Raw genomic sequence first — 26,168 nt, 5'->3', positions numbered from 1 at the left:
AGCTGCACTGGGAGAAAGCCTAGCAAAATAAGCTTAAAAGTTGGGTTTTGTAAGCCTAGACACAATCGATTGTCAGTGACATTTACTAGAGCATACTCTATTCCCTTTCTTCCCTGCAGAGACCCCTGGAAAAGCCGGATGGCCTGGATGTTTCAGATCAGAGCAAGGAGCATCCTCAGCATCTGTGTGAGAAGTGCAAAGTTTTGGGCTACTACTGCCGTCGTGTGCAATAAACCTTCAAGGGTGGCCTCTTCCGTCCCCATCATCCTGCGAGATCTTTTGGCAGCACGCGGTCAACAGCGACTCAGAATCCAAGACAAAAAAAAAACCTAAAAAGATTGCCAATTTTGCCTATCTTTAAACTAATAATATGCCTTACCATTAATAGAATGTAACACTTTTCCTGTGTATGTGTATACGTGCAAGATATATTTATAGGACTATGGTGTGTTTTATATATCGATCTATCTATATATCTATCAAACAGTGTTACTGATAGTGTTCACAATGGAACCACTGCTGTGGTTTCTGTTGATTGTTTACACAGTTCCTATATCATGGCCAGGTGAAATGAAGAGAAGTGCTGTTTGTTAGGCAAGGTATAATGTTCACTGGGGAGTAAACATTATGAATGGCTTTTGCAGGACTTAGGTGACCTGCAAGGCCACTAATTGGGAGTGCTTGCTAACCCCATGAACATTATTCCTGCTGTACGACAAGACAAAGGAAGATTCAACAAGCCACAGCATTAAAGAAAGGAAACTATCATATTTTCCTTGCTTTGGAAGATTTGAAAGTTCCATGCTGCTGCTTTCTTGGACTTCCATTGCTTAATGTAACTTGGGTAGGGCGTAGGTGGACTCAGTGAGGGTAAAATCAAGTGTATAATTGTTTGAGGGAGTGGTTTTTTGGTATGGAAATGGAGAATAGCAACTGGACAGATTGTCAGTAAGGATTCCAGCATCTTTTGGGAGAGAATAGTGTTTTTGCTTTCTTTGGGCTGTGATTGACTGAAATCCTTCTCTTGTCATATAATTTCTTTTAAATGGGCCCTTTATGTGTATTTGCTATTCATTAGGCCACAAGCACACAAAATTTACTGTGAATAATGGGGAATGAGAATGATTAAATTTGTCCCCAAACCCTAATTGAGTGAGTAGCCAGACTTAATATTTATACTAGTTCGAAAGCCACTTTCTGGAAATATTTTTATGTCCTGTTTTCTACTGTGCAAATTTATTAATATAAAAGTATATACGTATGTAGCCACAGGGGTTGTATGGGGCATGAAGAACATAACCTACCCTCTTCTCTGTCTTTCTAAAACACCTATATAGGTTAGGAGAAATGTAGTAACTGTCTGTGGTTGTCCTATTTCAGGTAGAAGGAACTTTGTGCAGGAGGATCCTGTTACAAAGGAAAATATATTATCAGAGATTGGGGAATGTCATGAAATGAAAGTACCTCAAGACAGTATTCTGGTTTTGTATGTATTTTTAAGAGTACATTGGCAAAAGGACAGAATGAAAAAGACTTGTATGTGTCATCCACTTCTATAGAAAACTACAGGAGAGTGTTTTTTTTAAATCAACCATTTTTTATTTTCATGAAATTTTCTTTAAGAAATGGTTGTGTGTTATTGTTATGTAGTGATGTTTTAAATTGGAAACATTCATAGTAAGTTAAAGCTGTTTCAAAGTTAAATTTGATAGATACAATCCAGAGTTATCGCATACCAAGGTAGGATGAGGTGGTACCAGTACAACCAGTCAAAGTCTTGTAAAGCAGATTAAAAACTTGTAGTAAGCATTCCCACGTGAAATGTGAAGATCTTCACAAAGTTGATCCAGAGTGAAACTTTTGCCATTTCCATGCTTGTCTGTGAACAGGGCAAAATGTTGACAGGGCAAAAATGATTTGTTTAGAAACTTCACACAAAATTCAATCTTCACAATTTATGGGGAACCCAAAAATTCAAGTAGGAAGTAATGTGGTCTACTAGTTAGAGTAGTGTACTGGGAGACAGGACACATGGATTCTGTCCTGGGTTCTGCCAGTGGGCTGCTGTTTGACATTGGGCAACTGTCTGAACCTCTCCATGCCTCAGTTTCCCCATCTGCAAAATGGGGATAATAATACTTAACATACCTACCTCACAAGGGTGTTGTGAGGTTTATTTAATGTCTAAAGGCATTTTGACGTTGTTGGATGAAAACTGCTATATAATTACAAAATAATATTAAGTTAAACACTTTGAGACTAATTTTGCCCAGTTAGCAGTACCATATTTTAAAATAAAAATATGACTGAAATTTAACACTAATCACAGATTTTGATTGCCTCCATCAAGTGAGACAGTTAGCATCTTCAAGTGGGAATGCATTCTTAGCTGAAGACTGAAAAGTATACTTAGGGACAGATTTTCTAAACAAAGCTTCTTAATTTGCCCATAAAATAAGAACATTTCTGCATGCCAGTTTAGAGGTGGGTTTTTAAAACTTGGCATCAGTGTTAATTTTGACCCATTGTTTGGTGTGTCAGTAATTCAAAGGGAAAGACTGCAAGAAGGCCATACAATAAACGGGCTATAATTTTTTCCCTTGAGCACTTAATGGTATATTAGCAGCAATTTCTTTGACACTTAATATCCAGCTAAAGGAAAAGCTAAGAAATAGCACCAAACAAAAGCTAAGAGAAAAGCCATTTTCTTCATAAAGCTAAGAATGTAGCAACCAACCTACCCCTCCATTTCAAAATAATTTCAAATTTGTGGCAACCAAGACGACACACTGTTGCTGAACATCAGCACTACAAAATATGTAGCTATATGTAGCTATAATTACATGCTGTAATTAAGCCACTGCAGGATCTTAACATAGACCAGTTGAAGGACATTATTAAACAAAATTGTTGTCTTTTTCACATTAGTACCATTTTAAATGTTATTTGTTCAGGTTCACTATTGCATTACGGTGCTTTTAGCTTATAGATTTCTAGGGAATGCTTTAAACCAAGGTTCCCAAATATACATCCCATGTGGCTTTAATGCAACTACCATTTGCATATGCATAGAATAACCTTTTTTTTTTTTAAACACATACTTGTTGGAGGTTAAATACTCATGTCATTATATTATCCTACATGTTAGAAATGTCAACATATTAACTGAAGACACAAATCAAATGCATTTGTGTCCTGGTCCAACTCCAGATGAAGTCAATGGAAAGACTCCCATTGACCTCTCTGGGCTTTGGAGTTTCCCCTCCCCACCCCACCCCATTTTAATTAGTGACTTGAACGCTCTTGAAAGGAAAGGATAAATATTGCTTGCTGGAACCAGGCAAGGACTATGCAAGCTTCCCTACACATCTCTATCAGTGAACCCCTTTCATGACCAATAGCATCCCCCTCTTATTGTAGTCTTCCGCCAGTGGTGATTAAGCAGTTACCACTTAAACTTGCACAATATACCCAAATGAGGTGTAGAATGAAACACACCAAATGTATTGACACTGGTGACCTAGTAAGTACATCTTTAATTAATACTTAGTAAGCACATTTGAAATAAACAAGGGGTGAATGGGATCCTCCTCTCCACTTATGCTGGAGAAGAGGGGCCCAGAAGCAGGCAGCAAAGGAGCTAAGACTGTGGGACAGCAGGAAGCAACACTCCCTGGGCCTGCTCCCCTCTCCCCAGAGTCCACAAAAACCACTCCAGATGATGGGGGCGCCACAGATATATAAGCCAGGAAGAGGGGACAGAAAGGGAAGCAGCATGCTCTTCTCTGAGCCTGGTAGGGGTAGATTGTTGCTTCATGCAGAATTTATTCTTGCCATGCTTTCCATCTGTATCAATGAAGCAAGATATACGGTGCAGTCCATGGGGTGTGGAGGAAGAGTGAATAGCATGAAATGCCAGAGAGCTGGAGAAGTCAGCTCACAATGCTTATTGTCCCTACTTCCACAGGGATGAAATTTGGCTTCCCTTTGGGTTTTTTGGGCCATCCAGACTCACTGTGCATTATCAAAAACCCCATCCCCCAAGGGGTGGATCTGGGGAAAAGTCCACATGGCCAGAGTTTCAAGCGAACTCCTTCCCCCTCCTGACGGGATTATTAGGACTGGAATGTTGAGCTCTTGGTATTTTTCCTTATTGGTAATATCCTATTTGTTTATGGATTTATACATCAGTATTGGAACATATTTCACTGTTAATCTAAAGTAGTTCACAGTTGTTAGTCTTTAGTAAGGGCACAGTGTTTAGTAAAGGTTTACATTTTCTGAATTTCAGATTTATGCATTTCTTTATAAAAAAATTAATTTTGACTAAGACAACATGATTTTTGCTTTTTTTTTTTTTGATAAAAATTCATCCCATTTTTGACCAGCTGAAATTTTCCAGATTTGAAAATTTTCGTCAAAATTTCTGATTTTGACCCAGAAAATATGGGATTATTTTTTCCTCAAATTTTCATGACAAATTTCTACCATTTTTTCTTTGATCAGCTCTAGTTTTTTAACTCATCAACTGATATTCCCTGAATTGGTTTTAGCTGTTTTATTGAAAGTCAAAAGCAAGTCTTAGTGAAAACATTTGTAATTCAGTGCAAATTAATTCCATCTGAATTAATTAATTCTGCCTGAAGGAATACACACTAGTTGCTTCACTGAGTCTGCTGATAGCAGCACACATGAAAGCAGGATTTGACCCTATGGATATGTTTGGGAAACTTAATTATAGACATTAGAATGTTATCTACCTGTGAACTGAACTGTGCACCATACCCTATTCCTTGTTTCTTCTGGAGACTTTTAGCATTCATTTTTTTCCATGTAAGCCATAATTTTTCCTTCCTTTAGTCAATCAGAACCTTCATGTATAACCTATCTTCGGGATCACTATTGCTCAGGAAGAAAAAAAAAAGTTGACAGGGCTACATCAGTTTGCACCAGCTGAGGATACTTCCCCCACAATAATTTAAATCTTGGCCCCAGGTTACCCAGTTTCTGCTGCTGCTTCCCCATAATACATTATGATGCCACCTGAGCAAAATCCAAGGCCTTGGTGTCTCAAAATTGCTTTTTAATTGCAAATAAATACACAAAAGGTAAATATTATTTCTGCAAATAAGTGTATTTTAAAGTTCCCCATTATATGGGACCTAGTCTGTAAACAATAATGTGAAGTTATGCATATCGGAGGAGACCATTTATAGAAGGATCCTCTATATTTTACCTTTTTGTACAACATGGAATTTAGACTAGACATGAATTGCAGACTCTTGAAGCTATAGCCATTATTCCAAAATGAAACTACTTAAACCAGTAGATAAAAACTAAGACCATTTGAAAGTATTAGAAATAAATAGATTAGTTCTCCATGGCTTGCAGTTAAATCGTGTGTGTGTCCAGTACATATTCCAAGTGCTCGTCAGTGAATAGCATGCAATAATTCATCAACATACAAGCATTGTTAAAATGAAGTCACTCAGCATGTTTCTCTCACTTGCTTCTGCCAACATAATTAGAAGTTTGATGGAATTTTAGCCCCTCACAATGTTGTTTTTTAAGACATCACTCCACTCCTGATTGGATATCAGTGCATATCAGTTTTACATCTGCAAAAACCACTGCTGTCCATTTATATTGCTTAAGTGCTCAGAGGGCTGATAGAGATATTAGATGTATGGATGACAGTTTGCGTTTTTAGGATGAATTTCAAAGGGACAATCGTGTGCAGTTACTAGATGTAGTTGATTGATATTAATGTTTACCCCCCTGTATGAAGTATTTTACAGTTTTACTTGCAGATGTGTATTTATCTTGAGTTATACTTGACGGAGTTCATTTCAGTTTTTGTTTTGTTTTAATACTATGTGTGTATTTTGGAAACCTTTTTAGATGTTAAAATTTTTGAATGGTTACAAATATTTCTTGTAATACTGAATTATCTTATCTGGAAACTCTTTGCAGTAACTTTTTTGTATATATTTGAGGGCCTTTTAAAAAAAGAAAAATAGTATTGTTTGTTTGTTTTTTTAAAAAAGTGTTTTTACAACTTGGAAGCTTTCAAAAGGGCCTTGCTCTCAACTAGAATACTAACAGAGGTAAGAGTTTTCTTAAGTATTTTGCAAAACTAAGGGTATATCCTCAAGAAAATATTTATGGAAGTAATTTACATTTTTGTTTTTTTACAATGCTTTTGTTTGTATAAAGTATGCAACAGAACTACATTAAGAAGGAAATATTGTCTACATAGAATATTATATGAAAGTTGGTACATAATTCTGACAAAAAACCCTTGCAATTCTTTAAGCCATATTGTTTTTGTTTCCTTGGATGAAAATATCAGTATTAAGTAACCAATGTATTATTCAAGTGCATAGACTTCTATTAATGAGCTTATGCAGTTTATTTATATGTGTATTTTGGGAAGTATTGCCTCTTTAGGAAAAGCTATAACTAGATGTATTCGTGAGTAAGGATCAGATAATATTATACTATCACTTTATGTCTTGTGAGAGACACAGTAAATGCTGAAAGCACAGTAACTATTCAGCTTTCAGAAATTATGGAACACAGATATCCAATTTTTGTATTGTAGGGTTTTTGTTTTCATAACGCGAGGGTGGGTGTGTGTGAAGGTTTGGTTGGGGGGGCATCATTTGACAAACTGACATTCATGGCAGTTTGCAGACAATAAACTGAGAGCTGCTACGCAATACTGGCTAAAGCAATATTGTCAATCAAAGGACATAATGGAAAAGGATCAAGGTAGATTGTTGTAGGGATTTGTGTCTATTTTAATTAGAATTCATAGTGTGATAGAATATGCATGTGCATGTATTTGAAGCATTTTTACACTTTACGTTTCATGTAGCTTGATTATGTAATGGATTTTGTTTTTAAACCATGCTTAAATGGAAGGTTTGCCTAATCCTGTACTGGACTTTTGTTTCCTTTAAAAGGTTATTTAGTACAGCAGTCACTACATTGTATAATAGTGCTAAAACTGTATCTTCTGAATTTCTGCAGCTTTAAAAATTAGCTTAATTATTATGACTTTTGTTTGTTTTTAACCAGCTGTACCCATGGACCTTGTCAATTTTAGTTGCCAATTTGTATGATTTTCTTTTCTGTAATTGTTAATAAACTTGTACAGCTTAAAAACAAAAACCTATGGACACAGGCCTCAGAGGGACCAGTCCTTCCTCAGCAACCAAGATGACAACTCACTCAACTAGTGACTGTGTTGCTGAAAAGACTGTAAAGCCTCTGTTGTGGATTGTCCATAAAATGGCATTCCGACATGTGCCTTATTAGCTGGATAGTATACAGCTTTCCTCTAGTATCATAGCATTTTAATGCTGTATTAAAATATTGCAACAACACAGTGAGAGAGTTGTGTGCTTTTGTTGAGAGTTGTTTGTTTCAGGGTTTTAACATAACTTGTGTTGGTTTCTTGGTAATAATGCACAGACCGTGTGCTGGCAGTCGTAGCGTGAGCTTGTCCCAACAACCCAGACCTTAGAATGAGCAGATCACCACGCCAGTTCTGTCCTTTAGCCCTCTGCTAGTTTGGTCACATTGCAATTTAGCGGGGTTTCTCTTGTGAGCAAGTCTTCTCTGTTGGGGACAGAGTTACGACACTGCATCCAGTACTCGCGGTTGTATCGCCAATGTCACAGTCTCTAGTGCTTTTCTTAAAGCCCTCTAGGGTGACCAGATAGCAAGTGTGAAAAATTGGGATGGGGTGGGGGAGTAATAGGTTCCTATATAAGAAAAAGCCCCCAAAATCGGGACTGTCCCTATAAAATCGGGATATCTGGTCATCCTAAATCCCTCGGAATCATATTCGTACCCGAGAATCTTCACATTCTTTAAAAAACAGAAAGGGTACGTTTCTAGCCCTCAAGGTTGTAGAGAAAAGCTCGAAAATGTGAACCCTAAAACCTCCAATGCCAGAAGGCAAATTAAAAAAACAAAAACATTATTTTAAAAAGTCTTACGACTGTTAAGTCAATCTCGTGATTGGGTGGGGGACAAACTAATGATTTGTAAATATGTAGGGTTCCAACGCTGAGATCCATTCAATTCACTGCTCATAAATAAGGCTACGATTTGGTCATGGAGGTCACGGAAGTCAGGGAATCCATAACTTCTGCAGACCTCTGTGACTTCAGCCCGCAGCCACTAGGAGCTGCAGGGTACTCCACCTCCCGTGGTGGCTGGGAGCTGCGGGGTACCCCTGTCACCACCGGTGAGGGGGAATCCCCCAGCAGCCCCCCAGCTGCCACTGCAGGTGGTGAGGGAGAATCCCCTGGCAGCTCCCCAGTCCCCGCGAGCGGGTGTCCCTCCCAGCCACAGCAGGGCAGGGTGCTGGACCCTCCTCCCTCCCCGTTTTGTCATGAACATTTTTAGTAAAAGTCAGGGACAGGTCACGGCTTCTGTGAATTTTTGTTTATTGCCCATGACCTGGTCATGACTTTTACTAAAAGTGTCCATGACAAAATCGTAGCCTTACTCATAAAGCCACAAGCCATCCTTGCAACCTCAGCCAAAGTTGATTTCTCTATTAGAGTGATTTTCAACCTGTTTTCATTTGTGGACTCTTAAAAAATTTCAAACAGAGGTGCAGACCCCTTTGGAAATCAGACAGTCTGCGGACTGCTAGGGGTCCATAGACCACAGATTGAAAACCCCTGCTCTATTAAGCCTGTCAGAGATACCTTAGAGGTATGAAGTGTTAAAAATATAAATGGATCATTAAAATTAATTCTGTTAATTAAATATGCTGCTTCTAAAATAAAACCTTCCCTTTATTTTTAATTCCAATTCATATTATTTGAAAAACATGTAACACCTTATAGATGCATATACTTGCCCTAAGAAACATGGTGCAGGTTTGATATCCACAGTATTATCATTAGGAGATGCAATGTATACTGTAAGTGTAGCTTGATCTCCGTGGAAAGGCATGTGCAGCTATCCTCATTCAGTGACTTTGAACTCCTCAAACTTTAAATTGTAAGGAGTTTTTGACTGGTTAAGTAATTTCTACCATCATTTGGAAAACCAAGTGGCTTCTTCATTTTAAATGAAAGTTATAAAATAGTGCTGCTACCCCACAAAAGTGACTACAAAGTTGCCTGCTAATCTATAATCCCAAGGAGAGTTTTGCCCTTTGATAGAAAACTTACTCCTCGTACTCATAATGTACTACACGACAAAAACTCAGAGCTGAAATAAACTGCATAGTAACCTAGCCCTCGATTTATACTCAGGAATTATGCAGAATCCTGCACCTTAAATGGCCAACATGCCCTTTAAACCAAAAAGCAGAAGATAAACTACGTAGAGTAGACAAACCATGCTGTTATATACTTCCCTCTTACAATGCTTCATTATAGAAATGGCTTCCTATGTTTAGTACACCAAACACTAATACAAACAATATTTACCGTTGCGTTAACAAAATGAACACCAGACTACATTTTCCAGAAGACTGCAGGATTGAGGTCACACGTCAAAGTAACCCACCCCCAAAGTAGTACCTCTGTAGCCCAAACAAACAGGTAAGTAATAGGCTCTTCATATTAATTGTCCATACTTTAGATAAGCAACACAAATATATGAGAAAGAGAGAAGAAATGTTTAAACAACATTGAAGTCTTACAATATTTGTTGTTACCGAAGCCCTTTGATTTTTAAATTCAGTTTTAGTACGCAGAGGTCAAAAGCTCAAAAACACCCTTTCAAAACACAGTGAGATCACATTTTAATAATTTTTTTTCACTATTACTGTGGTTTATTCTATTCACTATGGGGTTAAGTATAAACTATATGATGTATGCCTAAATCTGCTGTCCAGCAAGAGAAATGCATATTCAAGCTTGTGCATCCCTGTGCATAGCAAACACATACAAGCCATCTAAGATTATTACTACCTCCAGTATTGCATTGTACATCCAGTAAATCAGCAAGTAAAAAGTCTCCCTTTTATCTCCATCCCCAGATATAGGGAAGGCAAAGCAAAGGGTAGAGAGGAAAATGAACCACCAGATCCCAGAATGTTGGTAATGCTTAGAGTATGTTGTGTTGATTCATAGCAGCAACTCATAAAAAGTATCACATAAAGAACATATAAATATAACAAACGAGTAACTTGCAATACACGTCCAATTCCATTGTTTGCTAGCATACAGTTCTGGGTGAATATAATCAGATATCTTTTGGCCCAACACATTGATAATCTCAGGGATCAGATTCACAATTGACCCCATAGTGTTTAGCGTCTTGAAAATTAACACAATTATCTTCACTTATTATCTTTGCCTCAAACCCATCCTCAACAAAGGTTTTGATCCTTGGCACAGCCTTCTTAGAAAGGACAGACCCTAAAAACCATAATTAAAACAAAATTCCCCTTCAAAACATCATAAAATCTAAAAGGCTGTTGGTGGTGATGTAATGCAATGGGAAAACCTACCTCAATCAGTACTGTTTAGTTCTTTCTTTAATGAGCTGAAATGCAAGTCTCAGCAATCAGATTAATGGATGTCAGAACCTCCCTGAGTTACACGCCAGGTCCATTGCTTCTCTGCAAGAAACAAAAAATGATTGACCACCTTAACTGTTTAAGCACAATCCAGAAATATAACAAACCCAAACTGGCAGATGAGCAGACCATGGGAACAGCCATGACCTTGGTCATTCTCTGTAGACACTCTGTGACCCATGCTGGGAAACAATGCAGTAATCATGGACTTAAAACGATTGAGATTGCCTACCCGTCAAACATGGCCCTACTTTGGAAAACTTAGATTTATTTGGCTTCCGCTCTCCTTAGACTAAACCTTCATAGTTTCATCCAGATTTTGTTAAAGCATCATGACTTCTTTAAGAATGGGTGAGCTGAAATGGCTTTTAAAAAGCCCAACCCAATAATCAAAGAAAACCAGAGCCAAGCCTTTTTAGAGGTTTCCAAAAGTTTGGCTTGCACCATTCGCCAACTATTTTTCATTTTTCCTCTGCCCTTTCTGATTCCAGCTGAGATGAAAAACAAAAAAGCTGATATACCACAAGGAACTGTTCCCTAGTGTTATTTCTGGCCTGACCTAAAGTGGCAGGTACCAGCAGTCCAATATTAGCCAGTTTTCATAGGTTTCCAGTCCAGTTTTGCAAACTTAATGGGCAAAATCCAGATGTAACATAAGCAAGTGCAACTCAGATGACTTCAGTAGAGTTGGACATAACTTACACTGTGTCTGAATTTGGCCTACTGCCGTTGGGAAATATGTGAGTACACTTCTGAACTTTGGCATAGTACTGTAGTTTGAATCAAAGCCTTGAAATAAATTGGTTTATTGGTGTCAGACCAAATAGCTGAGCTGGCTTCTTGTAAAGTACAAATAAAACGTGCTGTATCAAAGTAGGGAAAATTGCATATATTTGTCCTTCCCACCTTGGGGAAAAAGCTTCCAAAACACCACAAGCCTAGATAATCAATACCAGCACAAAGACCCTGGCTTAGCAGTCAGAACTAGATACATACTACTGTGAGCTTTCTATCTTTCTTAACATTCCCCTACTGCTAACTTATTGCATCTGACTCTTCCAGACACTGGAAGTCATCATCTGCATTAACTTGTCCACAGGTGTGTATGTTTAATTTGCATATTTGTCCTTTGGTGCTTTTCTTAGAAGGATAGAAAATACTGCAGTAAGAACAAAGACAACTACTATTTTTCACACTTCATTTATATCCCACTTATTCACATATACAAAACAAAAAAACCCAGAACAGCAAACCTGACTGCTTAAGAGAAAAGTGAGGTGAGACAGATCACTCTGTTGTAATTAGGAAATATTGCTCAGAAGCTTTCATTTTCACAATAATTAAAAGCAACACAGAACAGTCTTGGTCAGCTATAGAATTTTCATCACAGGAAATATGCAAAAGTAAGGTTTTTTTTAAAAAGAAGTTTTAGTGTAAATACTTTTTAAAATGAACAGAATCAAACTGCATCTAAACTCTCTTGTGCATTTCCCCCCATAAGTACAAAATTGGGTAGTTAATGTTTTCCACATTTATTGGGTCTGAGGTCTGCATGTGCTTTGTTTAACTTATGCCTTTTTGCACAGGTTTAACTACGTAGTTAGCCAACATAATTAAATCAGTGCAACAAATGCAAAGGCAGTTTCACCACCAGAAAAGTGTCATATACCCTTTTCTTTCAATATAGCTCCATGCACACTAGGGAATTGCACCACTTTAATTAAGCCCATTTTTCCTACAGAGTTGATTAAATCCTTGCAAAAACTGTCATGCTCTTAGACTCGCAACAGCCTTACAGATGAGGAAACCGAGGCACAGATTTAGGGGACGCACAGGATCCATCTACACTGCAATAAAAAAAACCAATGGCACCAAGTCTCAGAGGCCCGGTCAGCTGACTCAGGCTCACAGGGCTTGAGCTGTGAGATTAAAAATTGCAGTGTCGGTGTTTGGACTCGGGCTAGGGCCTAGGCTCTGAGACCCAACCCCCTCACCAGGATCCAGAGCCCGGACTCCAGCCCAAGGCCCAATTTACACTACAATTTTTTGCCCCGCAGCGCAAGCCCAAGTCAGCCTGGGCCAGCCTCAGGTCTTTCATTGCAGTGTAGACATACTCTCAGGTGCTTAACTCTCATTAATTTTCAATGGGAATTAGGCATCCCACTGTCATTTGAAACTAAAAGTGTCCCCCCTAAAACGGACTTGCCCAAGGTCACACAATAAAGGTGTCTAGTTAGAGTCTGTGGTGTGATTTTAACTCAAGTTATTAAATGCTCATTTAGATACTTTACAAACATTTGTGTATTGCAACAAACTTCTGTGGAGTGTCCAGATTAGTATTTAAAAAAGTGTTAAATTGAGTCAGTGAGCAAATAACTAATTAAAATAGCACTGTAAACTGTAGTCTAGAAAAAAATGTTGCACCAGTTTAACTAAAGTCAGAGTTTAGAAATCAGTGCAAGACCTTGTGCAGACATTTTTATTTGAAAAATGAATCAGTTTAAGCTTAATCAATACAAACCACGTTTATATTGATTGAAGAGTGTCCACACCGCCTTTTGCTCTGGTTTAACTCAACGCTCCTTCTCAGGCATGGGAAGGGTGAATAATCAGACTGGCTGGGGAAAAGACAAGCTAGCCTTTAAGGTTCTGCTACAGGGAAGGTGAGTGTCTTCTTTTGACCACCCAGCCCTTTCCTGTGCCTCTTTGCACATGGGGGTTGGGTGAAGACAGGATGAGTGGCAGGGAGCTCCACCTCTTCTAGCCATCCAATTGCTAATTCAAACAGGGTTTGGGAGCTGACTGGCTCCACTAAACCCCCTTTCCTGGGTGTTTAAGCATTGCTGGGCACATGACAGCAGAAAACTGCCTTACCCTATAGGGGTCAGCGTAGGGTTTCCAGGGTCACCTTTTGTAGTCAGGAAGGAATTTTGCCCTCTCGGGAAAGTGTCAGGTGGAGTTTTATGCCTTCCTCACTGCATGCGGGAGACCTGGTAGGTGGGGTTAAGAAGGAAGAGATGTTACATCTTAAAAAATAAGAGGAAGCATGTGCAAATCTCAAATATTGTCACAGCTGGCATCCTGTGTAAGAGGCTTCAAAGGGCCCGTTCCTGAGGTAAACCTGTGCACAGGGAGGCGCTCTTAAAGTTCCCTCAGACAGAATTCCCCTCATCTGTACTTTCATTCCCCTTCATTGGCCAGGAGGCTCGTTAGTGGAGTACTAGGAGGGCTGGGTTAAGTGAGCCAACCCTCCTTCCTCGGTCGTATGGCTTGAGGCCTTTCAGTCCTGCTCTGGACCTGATTAATGCCAAGTTGTTAGAGGGAAGGGGTTAGACCCCTCCCTTTCAAGGTTAAAGTTTAATAAAGTTGTGGTCTGCCACTTTAAATTCACTCACATGAGTGCCAGCAATCTCCTGATGAACTGATCTTAAATCACACCTTTAGTTAAGCGGGTGGTGGAACTGTGGGTGTAAACAAGTCTTTAATCTGCAGTAGAGGCGGTAATGGGATCTGTCTCTCCCAGTCCTATGCCTCTTTTGTATAGGCAAAAATGTACAGTAAACATGAAAAAACATACATGCCTGATACTGCAAAGGCTGGATTAAGAAACCATTTAAAATGCGGCCTCTTCCTCTTCACAGAACTCTGTTCATTGCACTCCTATGAAAGGAAGTGTCAGCCTGAGCCAGATAGAAGCGTTCAGACACAAGGAGTTACATCTGGAGGCTTTTGTAAAATAAACTTAGCCATGAGAAGAACTTGAACTTTTTATCCCCTACCACTTTCCTTCCTACATTCAGAGTCTGTATGCTTTCTCCTTAGAATTTAGCACAATTGCAGGAGAAGTAGACATTCAAATCAAGATTTATAAACGGTGAAGTTCAGTCTGGTATGTGTGGTTTTGTCCCCTCAAGGACTATACATGTGAAATACAATTTAAAGATTTTAAAATAACAATTTAATGTGTTCCATAAACTCAGTCTTCCTCTTTTACACCTTACCAGAAAAACCTGGTAGTCTTTAAACAGCTTTCTAAATATTGCAAAGCTTGTGAAACAGGAGAAATTTGTCAGCTGAGATCATTCTGTAAGCAGAGAGAATACAGCTGGTATCATTTTAACTTTACAACAATGGGTATAAAAATGCAATTTATCCTATGGAAGGTATTTTTGTTTTCTTAGGAGGTAAAGCTCTCCTCCCCATGGTGATATTCCTTAAAATTATTAGCAATTCCTTTCAGGAAAATGTAATGGTCAAAAAAATAAATAATCTGGTATTAATTCCTTCAATTCCTCCCTCCCCCAAGCGAGGTTTCTCTGTAGCTAAAGTTTTAAGTGAACATCTGGCTAAAATCTTCCTAACCATAGTAATGAGACAGGTAAATTTAGATTACAAAGTTTATCAGTTCTGATGGAGGTTCCTTTCTCTACAAACTTGCTGGTGTGGGTGTGTGTTTACTGAAACGGTAAACTCTTAAAAGTCTATAGATGCCTCCTACCCATTTTCTCCCTGTATCCCCAAAATAATATGTGCTTTGTTATAGTTGGCATACTAACTTGTCTCTTGTGGGCCTCTGTACTTTAAATCTGGGTTAGCTACACTCTCTACCCTGCAGTTTCCTTGATTTAAGGCTGAAGCCGCAGCATTATTATTTGTATTGCAGTAGTGCCCTGATAGGCGCGCCCCCATTGTGCTTAGCACTGTACATACATCAAGCTAAGTTAGACTCTGCTGCAAATCGCTTATAATTTAAGTAATACAGTAGGCCTTCCTAGTATCATGCTGAATGTGCTGTTACTTTTCATAAATTGTTTATTCTGCTGTATTTAAGTTATTTTAACAGGATTTTTTGTAAGTAATAAAAATAAATCAATATATTGCTATTTATTTGAAGAGAACTGAAAGTGCCATGTTTCTTACAATTAACATGTAGTTACAGAAGAATGACTTTAATCTATTACTGAAATGCAGCCACCTCCTAGGTGCAGCTGTTTAACAGTACATTACAAAAATAGACAATATTTTAGGTCAGGAAATAAATTGTTCTGTATCCAATGCAAGCAGCAGAAAGGAGAAATGTAGGCACATAATGTTATTCCCCAGGCTGGAATTTTACCAGGTTAATGCTATGGCTTTTGCATAAAATCTCAGGATCATAAGTTATTGGTGGATCTGGTGCATGTTAAAAACCAAACAATCATTCCTCCAGCTGCACCATGGCCTTCAACGCTATGCTGGTCATTGGTTCAGTACAAAGAAGAAGGCCACCCGTTGAATCACTAACACTACTACTTTTTGTGTGTGATTAATGAGTTATTGATTTCCTAAAGACACAGACACTGAAAAGTACAAAAAGGTAAAGACTTACAGCTTGTATACCATGCGCTTTATGGGATCTCCAATAGAAAGATGGAATTCTACAACTGGTCAAAGCTGCAAGACTAGATAATACACAACCAGACAATACGACATAGACGTGACATTTTAGGGTGGCGTAACAGTAATAAAATAGGAGAAGACAGACATGAATAGAAAAAGGAAAGTGGAAGGGGACCAGGGATGAGCAAAAAGGATGAGTTAGGAGGAAGGGAGGTCTGGCATTCAGTAGGTCTGGTGAAGCATGTTCCACACGTGCTGTAAATGACAGAAGAGATCCTTGCTCATGATGGATCCTAGATTTTTTCCATTGAACAAATAGAAGTCAGTTTTGCCAGTTGAGTATAGCGATTAAAGACCAACTAGCTGAAACCTGCACTCTTTGTGAGAGCGCTTGATCTAATTTCAATCGCAGTGGTTGGGATGATATAATTCAAAAGCCGGCTCAACAGAGAAAATCTGCATGTAGCCACATAATATAGTATTGTAGTCCCATGTCCCAAACATATCAATACTATGAGGTACTTGCTACAGGAACACAACACCAGAATGGGGGGGGGGGGGCAATAGAAAAAAACCCATCTAGAAAGTGGTTCAATAAGACCTCCCTATACCAGTAAGTGATCTGCAAGATAAGACCTTCTGCGTCATCTCTTTAATCAGTCATCTGTAAAACCCAAAGCTCTAGAAAGGGGTCAAAGTTCATAAAGGTTTGTACTGAATGGTCAAACCTGAACTTCTTAGGCTTCTCTGCTCCCTACAACAGTTTCCCAAGTAGTGGTAAGTTGTTTGGAAAACCCCCTGCAGTTTGGGTGGGAGTTGGAGACATGTTACAACATCTGGGAATAGTTTCTGCCTCTTTCACTACTCCCCATCCCAATGTCCACCCCTGCCTGCTATGGTGGTACGAGTATTCAAAAAATGCATATCTTTTTATAAGAAGAAAAATGCACTGTTCAGCCAGTTATGTTCAAATTCTTCCCATTTACAAGACTATACATGGAAAATTTCAGAAAATTATGAGCAACACCATGAGCAAAAGTGTGTTTAGCATAGAAATGCTTAAGCAACCTCTAGCTTTTAGTAATACTACAGCTATAATCAGTTTTTTTAGAAAGTTGTCCTCAATGCACCAGGCGATACAATGGTAGGTGGCACACACTGTGAAAATTAAACAAACAAAATCAAAACATGAGTGAGTTGCTAATGGAGGACAAAATCCATGAATCGGAGAGGTGGGGAGCTGGAAAAATGATACAAGGAGCCGAGAAATATTCTTACTAGGTTGCCTTACTCAGTTTAGTTGCAAAAAGAAAAGGAGTACTTGTGGCACCTTAGAGACTAACAAATTTATCTGAGCATAAGCTTTCGTGAGCTACAGCTCACTTCATCGGATGCATTCAGTGGAAAATACAGTGGGGAGATTTATATAAATCTCCCCACTGTATTTTCCACTGAAAATCTCCCCACTGTATTTTTCACTGAATGCATCCGATGAAGTGAGCTGTAGCTCTCAAAAGCTTATGCTCAAATAAATTTGTTAGTCTCTAAGGTGCCACAAGTACTCCTTTTCTTTTTGCGAATACAGACTAACATGGCTGCTACTCTGAAACCTATCAGTTTAGTTGGTCCCTTTGATCATCCCTTAAACTTTGCCACTCATCATTCCCTCCTCACCTGTGGAACTAAGGATACAAAGTCAGGTCTTTATACACTGCCCTCTCACCTAGAACATAAGAATGGCCATACTGGATCAGACCAATGGTGCATCTAGCCCAGTATCCCGTCTTCCAACAGTGGCCAATGCCAGGTGCTTCAGAGGGAATGAACAAAACAGGCAATCATTGAGTGATCCATTCCCTGTCATCCATTCCCAGCTTCTGGCAATCAGAGGCAAGGGACACCCAGAGCATGGGGTCACATCCCTGACTATCGTAGCTAATAGCCATTGATGGACCTATCCTCCATAAACTTATCTAGTTCTTTTTTGAACCCAATTATAGTTTTGACCTTCACAACATCCCTGGCAACAGATTGACTGTGCGTTGTGTGGAAGTACTTCCTTATTCACTTTCTCCACATCATTGATGATTTTATAGCCTTCTATAATATCCCCTCTTAGTTCCAGTCTATTAATCTCTTCTCCATGGAAGCTGTTCCATACCCCTAATCATTTTTGTTGCCTTTCTCTGTGCCTTTTCCAATTCTAATACATCTTTTTTGAGATGGGCGACCAGAACTGTGCAGAGTATTTAAGGTGTGGAGGGTACCATGGATTTATACAGTGGCATTAAGATATTTCTGTTTTATCATCTATCCCTTTGCTAATGATTTCCAACATTCTGTTCGCTTTTTTGGCTGCCATTGCACATTGAGTGGAAGTTTTCAAAGAACTAGCCACAATGACTCCAAGATCTCTTTGAGTGTTATCAGCTAAATGATCTCATCATTTTGTATGTATAGTTGGGATTATGTTTTCCAATATTCATTAATTTGCATTTATCAACATTGAATTTCATCTGCCATTTTGTTGCCCAGTCACCCCGTTTTGTGAGATCCCCTTTGTAACTCTTCTCAGTCTGCTTTGGACTTAACTATCTTGAGCAACTTTGTATGGTCTGCAAATTTTGCCACCTCACTGTTTACTCCTTTTTCCAGATCAGTTGTGTGTAAATCAGGTGTAATTTCACTGAAGTCAAAGAATAAGTAAAGCAAGAATTGAGCCCCCTGGCTGGTGCCTGCTACCTCACTTCTGCTTTGTCCCCAGCTTCACCTAGACTGCAGTGCTTTCCAAACAGTTTATGCTTGAAGCCAAGCTATTTAGGGCTTTCATATTTTATTATGAAAGACAGCTTGGGAACATTTTCCTCATTACTTGGAAGCAGCAATTGCTACAGTACATTCTGCACCCCTTATTGCAATGCTTGAGTCATTACACCATGTATTACGTTGCAATGCTAACAATGTGCCTTTAAAAATATGTGCTTTCTGGGGCCTGTTATAGTTACCCTCACAAGTCTTTTTTTTTGTAAATCAAACATCTTGGTAGCTCCAGCGCTATGTTATTACCTGCTCAAGGCTACATCAGCATAGTAGTGCTGTAATGTTTCTCTAGGAGACTTTTGCCAGACCACCCCAGTCATGGTGTTATTCTAAAAGCCAAATGCAGTCCTGACAGGTTCATTTACTTACAATGTTCATGTATTTAGTTTGCCAGAATAAAATGATTTTCTTGTTGAGGTTGAGTTTTGAAGCAAGTTTAGATTTTTATTTAAGAGCCTGGAAGAATCCCTTGGAGGAGCACTTATTGTTCACACCCTGCACTGCTATTGCATTGAGAAGCTTTCCTGGTCATAGCAGGAGAGATCTATCTCTCCAGGACAAGTGACCAACTGGATTTACCAGAGAGAGAGAATACTGCAGCACCGGGACAGGTCAAGATTCAGCATGCAACTTTCCAAACCCCTCCTCTTTCTCAAACTGCCTGAGGACAGGAGTCCGGCTGGAAAGAGTAGTAGATGTGTCTAAAAGTGCTCTGTGCCTATGGTGAAGTGGAGGGACAGGTGTTAGGGAACTTTTTATGCTGGGGATACCAGAGGGATACCACTGCAGACTAGAGAAGTCTCAGGTGCTGCTTTGACTTGTGCATGGCTGCCCCTGGCCCTTATGGGTTGTTGCAACAGCCAGGAATAGCCTGAGCATAGACCCCCTCCAGCTTCTGCTGGGACAGCATAGCTCCAGTTCCACTGATTTTATGCCTGGCAAGTACTCCCTATAAATCAAGGAAATTCATCAGGTAGCCCTTACAGCTCTTTACATCAGGGTAGCCAGGGCGCACTGACAAATCAAGCCCACCGGGCACAATTTCCTCCTCCTTATTGACAGTTAGCTATTGCAGCTGATGGTGTGAAAACAGTATCCATGAAAGAGGATCAGGCGAATGGCATTTAAGAGGGTGTAAGGTTCTTCCAGTTGTGTTCCTCCTCTTCTTACTACTTTTTATAGATATTCAGTCTTCAGTCACATACCTCACGATGCACAAGGGACCATTTCTTCTGTGACCTAGCGACTGCTGCATTGAGCTGTTGTTACCACTGTTATTTTTAAGTACAAGGGAAAACTTTGGTATCATCGCAATATTCTATGGAAACGATTGACAAATGCTGATTTCTTAATGGCAACAACTGTAGGCTAATTGCACCTGAGATCCACGTCTAGCTGTTATACTAATTTTGCCTGTTGGTTGGTTATGCAACAATGTATTTATAGTCAGAGTAATCTGGGTGTTTTGAGGAGAGCTGCTTCATAAATAACCACTGGACCAGATGTTGACATCAGTTCTCTGGCTGCTACCTAGTTCCCAGAGCTAAGGGATGAGATCAAAACAGTGAGTGAGACTTACTCGCTGGCAGGCTACTTGAGTAACAAAAAAATTAACATCTTTGGACATCTCCAGGAGCAATGAAAACTTATAATTCTTCTGGACGGGATGGATTTCCTGTTGACCTTCATAACAAAAGTTGGAGACCACACTCTGGATACTTGCTGCTTTGAGATAACCAGCCAGTAAAACAGCATTGATAATTTTCACTGCAGAAAATTCATATTTGACAGCAGACATTTATTCTCTACCTTCTAATTATTGTTTTTCTTATTGCAAATATTTATAGGGTACCCATCACCATGGTATTTGGGCTTGGAGAATAGTAACTAAAGATAAAAACACTATAGTGGCATAGCTACAAAACCATACCTGTGCCAGCATAACCCCATAGCGTAGACACAGCCTACAGGGAGGAAAGGGTTTTTCCATCACTGTAGAAACAGACCTCCCTGAGCGATGGCAGCTGTGTCTACACCGGAGATTAGGTTGACATAGCTACAGCACACAGGGGTATGAAAAATACTGCCAGATTTTAAGTGTAGCCCATACCTTACTCCTTTGCCAAGGGACATTGTCAGAGTCACAGTGTAGTCCTTAGTGTCAGATCCTGTCTTGTATTTGGAGTAAAGGGTGTGTGGGAGGTGCAGTTCTCATTGGGCTCTACATAGATAGAGAAAAGCAGAAAGAAAACCTGCTGGAAGGGTGGCAAGTGTAAGCTCTTTAAAACCATGTTTCTTCTGATACAGCCCTCAGTCTACCTGGTAATGGGAAGACAGTCAACACAATGTGCTGTGAGGCAGCTGAAGATGAACTGAAGCTTCATGGGGAAGATTTTAAAAACACATTGTAATGGGAGGAATGGATGACTCAAAGAAATATAAATTAGATTCCAACCTACTGCTAGAACAGTTGAATAGTCCAAAGAAAAACTGCCTAATTTTAAAAGATTAGAAGCATTTCTGATTACTGAAGCAGACTCAATTCGCTCACTGTCAGGGCCATCCCTAGGGGGGTGCAGGGCCCAGGGCAGAAGTGACGGATTAGTCTCTTCCGGGACCAACGTCACCGGCCAATTGCACCGGCCTGCAGAGCCCCCCAAAGTGTGGGGCCCAGAGTGGTCACCCCGATTCGCCCTACCCAAGGGGTGGCTCTGCTCTCTGTCACACCTCTGGAATCACAAATGACATCTCTTTTCCAGCACTGGGGTCAGAAATGCCAATTGCTATTTTAAAAAAAAACAGCATAAACAAATGGGTTTCACAGTTAATTCATTTTGACAAGGGCGTCTTACCCTTTGATCCTTCCTATGACTGGTGGGGAAAAGCAACCCACAGTTCTCCTTAAAGTCCAAGGACTTCTGCCAGCCTATTCAGTGAAGCCCTCTCCAAGTCTCCATCTCCTGAGCAATCTGCTATGCCCACAAAAGAAAGCGCTCTGGGACAGATCTTCAGCTGGTACACCCTGGCATTGCACCACTGAAGTCAGTCGAGCTATGCCACTTTACAGCAGCGGAGGAGCTAGCATTGCATGTTTACTTTTCATCATCTAGGCTTTTCCCCCTTTTCAAAATCCATGCAATTAATTTGTCAAGCCCATCTGTAGTAACCTCCAATCAAAATCATTGACTGTCCTTGCCAACAGACTCTAATCAATCCCAGAAACCTTCTCTGCAAGAGTATTGCATTTGCTAGTGATCAACTCAGTGGTGCTTTCCAGAGGCTCATCTCTACTGAGGGAGACTAAATGCGGTGGGGATGAAGGACTAACAACTCTTTTCTATCTTGAGTCCGGGTCGCCCCAGGCTAAAATTAGCCCTTTGATTTAGATGAACTGATCTCACTTTCTGCCATGTTATAATTGGTGAAAAATACATAAATAGAGGGCAATTTTTCCGATCTGTAAATAAAAGTTCGGTGGTGTAGCAACAAACACCAATCATCTTTAGGCCTTCCCAAATCTAATAATCACCATGAAAGGGAACTGGCATGATGCAAACAATCATCTTGTGTGAACTCTTCCTCCTCCACTCCCTTTGCCTGATGGTATCCTCCCCCAATGTCACATCAGATTGCATCCAAACAACAGTAGATATTCAGTGTCTAGGGGCAAAGGTGGTGCCTTTTATGTTCTCTGTACAGCTCCGTGCACGTCTGTGGCACTATGCAAGTGGTAACTAACTATGATAATAATTCATGATAAAGTTCCCCACAAGCTGAATCAAGCAGCAGAGAATCTTTTGTTGAATAGCTACTGTTCCTTTTACTAAATAAAGCCCCAATCCTGCACACTGGTTTGTACAGGCAGACCCATGTACATGAGCAGATCCCTAGTGAGGTCAATGGGAAATCTGTGCATGCACAAGGGGCTGCTCATGTTGATCATTTTGCAGGATCAGGGCCTTAGTAACCATTAGCAACTAATATAGAAAGAAAAAATAAGTCAGTGATCTTGTTATCAGTGTAGACTGAAAAACCATAATTTCTGGATAAGCTGGGAGCATTTCCCACTACAGAGCTACCATCAGGCCTTTATTTATGACTGTCTTAAAAAAATATTGCATTTCAAGCTGTCAGCTTTTTTTTTTAAGCTATCTCAGTTTTGTTACAAAAAAAATCTAGGCAGGACTGCTGAATATTAAAAAGCAGTGCCAATAAAAATTAGCCAGAAGACCAAAATTCCTTAAAGAATCCACAGTAAAAATAGTTGGAGATGAATATGACATTTTGGAGCATGGGCACGGGAAATTAATACTTTCAGTGTAAATTATTTTTTCAGACAGAACAAAACATCAATGAATTATAAAAAATTAAAATCACTGATCCCTGCCTGGTCTGGGAGGAGTTTAAAAGGAACCATAAAACTAGAACAGCTTCAGACTCCACTCTCCCCAGCAGGAGTTTTGCCATTTACTTCAATGGGCTAGGATTTCACGCACAAGCTTTACAGCAATGATGTTTACGAGTGCCTTTAAAAAAAAACATTGACGCATATTTTAAACAAGCTGCAAAGTCCACATATAGATCTACCCTTTCCAAAGTTCAGGGATGTTCAGATCCAGTGGTTTGATCTAGGCCCATTTCTATTTTTAATAGACTAGTGCTTAAAGCACAGGAAGGGGAGATGTAGAACATGGGAAACTAAAGTATACCATTGTATAGTTTATAGTATACCTGCAAGGTAGATAACTGGTGTGCCACTGGTGAGTATTAGTAGTTGCTGGGATCGGAGGTGGAGAGAGTAAGGGGTACAGTTTATTTTTGGTTTTTATTCTTTTCAATTCCATTTTAAGGCATCTTTGCACTGCATCTTGTGGCGGCATTTGCACCAGTACAAAGTGGTTATAAACCACTACTAATCTGGTAGCGTTTTTTACACCCACTTTGCACTAACCTTGTGCTGGTGTAAATGACTACACACAGGGCCTGCCTTACACTGGTGAACATCATTGACTTCCATGGAGTTACTCCTGATTTACTGGTATGAGAACAGAATCAGGCCCAAAGTGCAGATCAGTGGGAAGCGGGTGTCTTAATTGCCTTTCTTGTTTCCATTTAGTGTAATTAGTTTATCATCCAGACACATTTTTTTTTCTCCCAGCGCTATTGAGGGCTTGACTGACTGAAGGATATATGTTGAAGCCATGGTTTTAGAAACAAGAGAAGTCAAATAATTAAAACACAGGATAACAAATGACATCACTGGAACATGAACAGTTTGGGATCTTGTTAAACCTAGGGCCTTAGTCAGCAATTTCATGCTGTGGCAATATTGGTATAACCTGTCTGACTCCTTGATATAGTATTCAGTCTATTTTTTTTAGGCACCTACTCTCAAAAGAGTGACATGGAGTAAGTTGATGTATCTGCAGGGCTGCTAACAGCCATTGCAAACCTGCCTGCTTCATTGCTGGGAAATCGAGACATGACTTTCTGGAGGTTGACTAAGCCAGCAAGGAATGGTGCTTCAATTCCTTTGCAATGTGAAAAGAAGGAACTGAATCACTCTTAGTTGACGACACACAATAATGGTTGCAACTGAGAATCCTCACTGATATAAAGGAATAGCCGTTATGCTGTAAATGTAAGATACATCTAAAGGATTAAAGGGCAATTCTGCAAGCTATTCATTATTTCTCATGCCTGTGGAAGCGATCAGGTTGACATTCCTGATATGTGAAAGAACACAAATTGTAAAGGCAGAAGGTGTTCAAGTTTCCCCAGCTATGTATCTCAACCCTGAATTGAGAAACACTTCCAAGGATGAGAAGATAGTTTCATGGCCATTCAATCCACAGCTTCTCAGCTGGGACTGCCAACAAGGGGACAGATATTTGGGATGTGGACCACATCCAGTAGGAACTAGACCGAGATCAGCATCACCACGGAGTTCTCACTTACAAGACATGGCAGTTCTGTACGGCACTAGCATTTGTGCCGAGTTCCAATTCGCTGGGGGCACATTCAGTTCAGATGTCAGGGCAAACTTTGATAGGAGAAAAAAAGCATATTACAATAAATATTTTAAAATACAGTGGACCACCCATTGGTGCATGTCTGTACCAAGGCTCTGCTCCTGCATTGAAATCAATGGAACACCAGGGGGCCACCCACATAGAATTCATTACAGGAGCAGGGCCTAAGTAAGGAAGCCAGAATGGTCTACTGGTTACATGTTATACATTGCTTGTACTTGCCATGGTTTAGGGGGCCTTTTAAGATGCACTGTGCCATGCCATCATCTCAATGTGTAAACTACTATGCCACAAACCATAGGGGAAACAGCCTCCCCCCCCCCCCCAAGTACACCGATCCAAAACACATGGGAAATGTCCACATAGCAATCATCTCGAGGAGACAAGGAATAGGAATATCCTCCTAGGAGTCATGAACTCACTGTACTCCACATATCCACGTGGTCTGTCTACATTTCTTGTCTGCCTGCAGACTCAAACACGTATCCTGTTTAACCACCGAGAAGAATTACCAGCCAACTTCAATTCATTTCTGTCATCTTTTTTGCCTACTAAGATACACAGCAAGAGACCAAGTTAAGAAAGTATATCTTGTGTTACTGTTGGCCCCTCCTCTTTAGCTATGACCACATCCACTACTATCTCTTCCATCTGTTTAGCGTTACTTGTAATCCAGCAGCAGATTTGGCATATAATAATAAAACCTAACTCTTCTGTAGCACATTTCATCAGTAGATCTCAAAGTGCTTTACAAAGGGTCAGTCTCATTATCCCTCCTTTTACAGATAAGAAAACAGTGGCACAGAGAGGGGAAGCGACTTGCCCAAGATCACCCAGTGTTAGAGCTGGGACTAAAACGCAGGTCTTAGGAGTCCCAGACCAGCATACTATCTTCTAGGCCATGTTGCCTCCGGAGTTCTAGCACAGCTTGCATCAGCACCCTTCCATTTGTACCGTGCTGCTCATGGGAACATTTGTGCGTGCAAAATATAAATGGCAAAGAATATACGAGTCTTCCCTCCCCTATAGTCTCAAGTGCTATTGAAATAGTTTATATTTTTCATTAACAACAAAGGATAGAGTTTAGATTACATTCTCAGTCTGTGATTAGATTGATGGAATGCATCCTGTGACCCCCTATTCTTCCGAATCATTCAGAGGCTGGTGTAAGTGAGCAGCAGCGAGAAGATATAGTTGGCCTAGATTAAAATTTTACACAGATGACTGGGCTGCAAAATTGAGAACCAAATTTTGAAACCCCCGAAGTTCGAGTCTGTTCAGATCTGGTCTTTGGTTCACCCATTATAGAAATAGGAGCTAGCTAGAAATTTTGGGATTTAGATTTGAATATTTGAACACCCGCAGACCAAAAGACATTC

General features: G+C 39.9%; 1 protein-coding gene across 2 annotated transcripts in view; it reads left to right on the top strand.

The window, feature by feature from the left end:
- ZCCHC24 (zinc finger CCHC-type containing 24) overlaps positions 1–7,393 on the top strand; it is a 160,249-nt gene extending 152,856 nt beyond the window's left edge. For both annotated transcript variants that reach the window (XM_048856155.2, XM_048856156.2), the window contains one exon: positions 120–7,393. In XM_048856155.2, the coding sequence (XP_048712112.1) occupies positions 120–233 (114 nt within the window). In that variant the 3' untranslated portion in view covers positions 234–7,393. The remainder of the gene's footprint in view (positions 1–119) is intronic.
- The last annotated feature ends 18,775 nt before the right edge of the window (positions 7,394–26,168 follow it).

This window comes from Caretta caretta, chromosome 7 (genome assembly GCF_965140235.1).
Source record: "Caretta caretta isolate rCarCar2 chromosome 7, rCarCar1.hap1, whole genome shotgun sequence".
In the NCBI taxonomy this organism is placed as follows: Eukaryota; Metazoa; Chordata; order Testudines; family Cheloniidae; genus Caretta; species Caretta caretta.
Note: the sequence above shows the minus strand (reverse complement) of the source record. Positions and strands in the feature narration are given on the sequence as shown.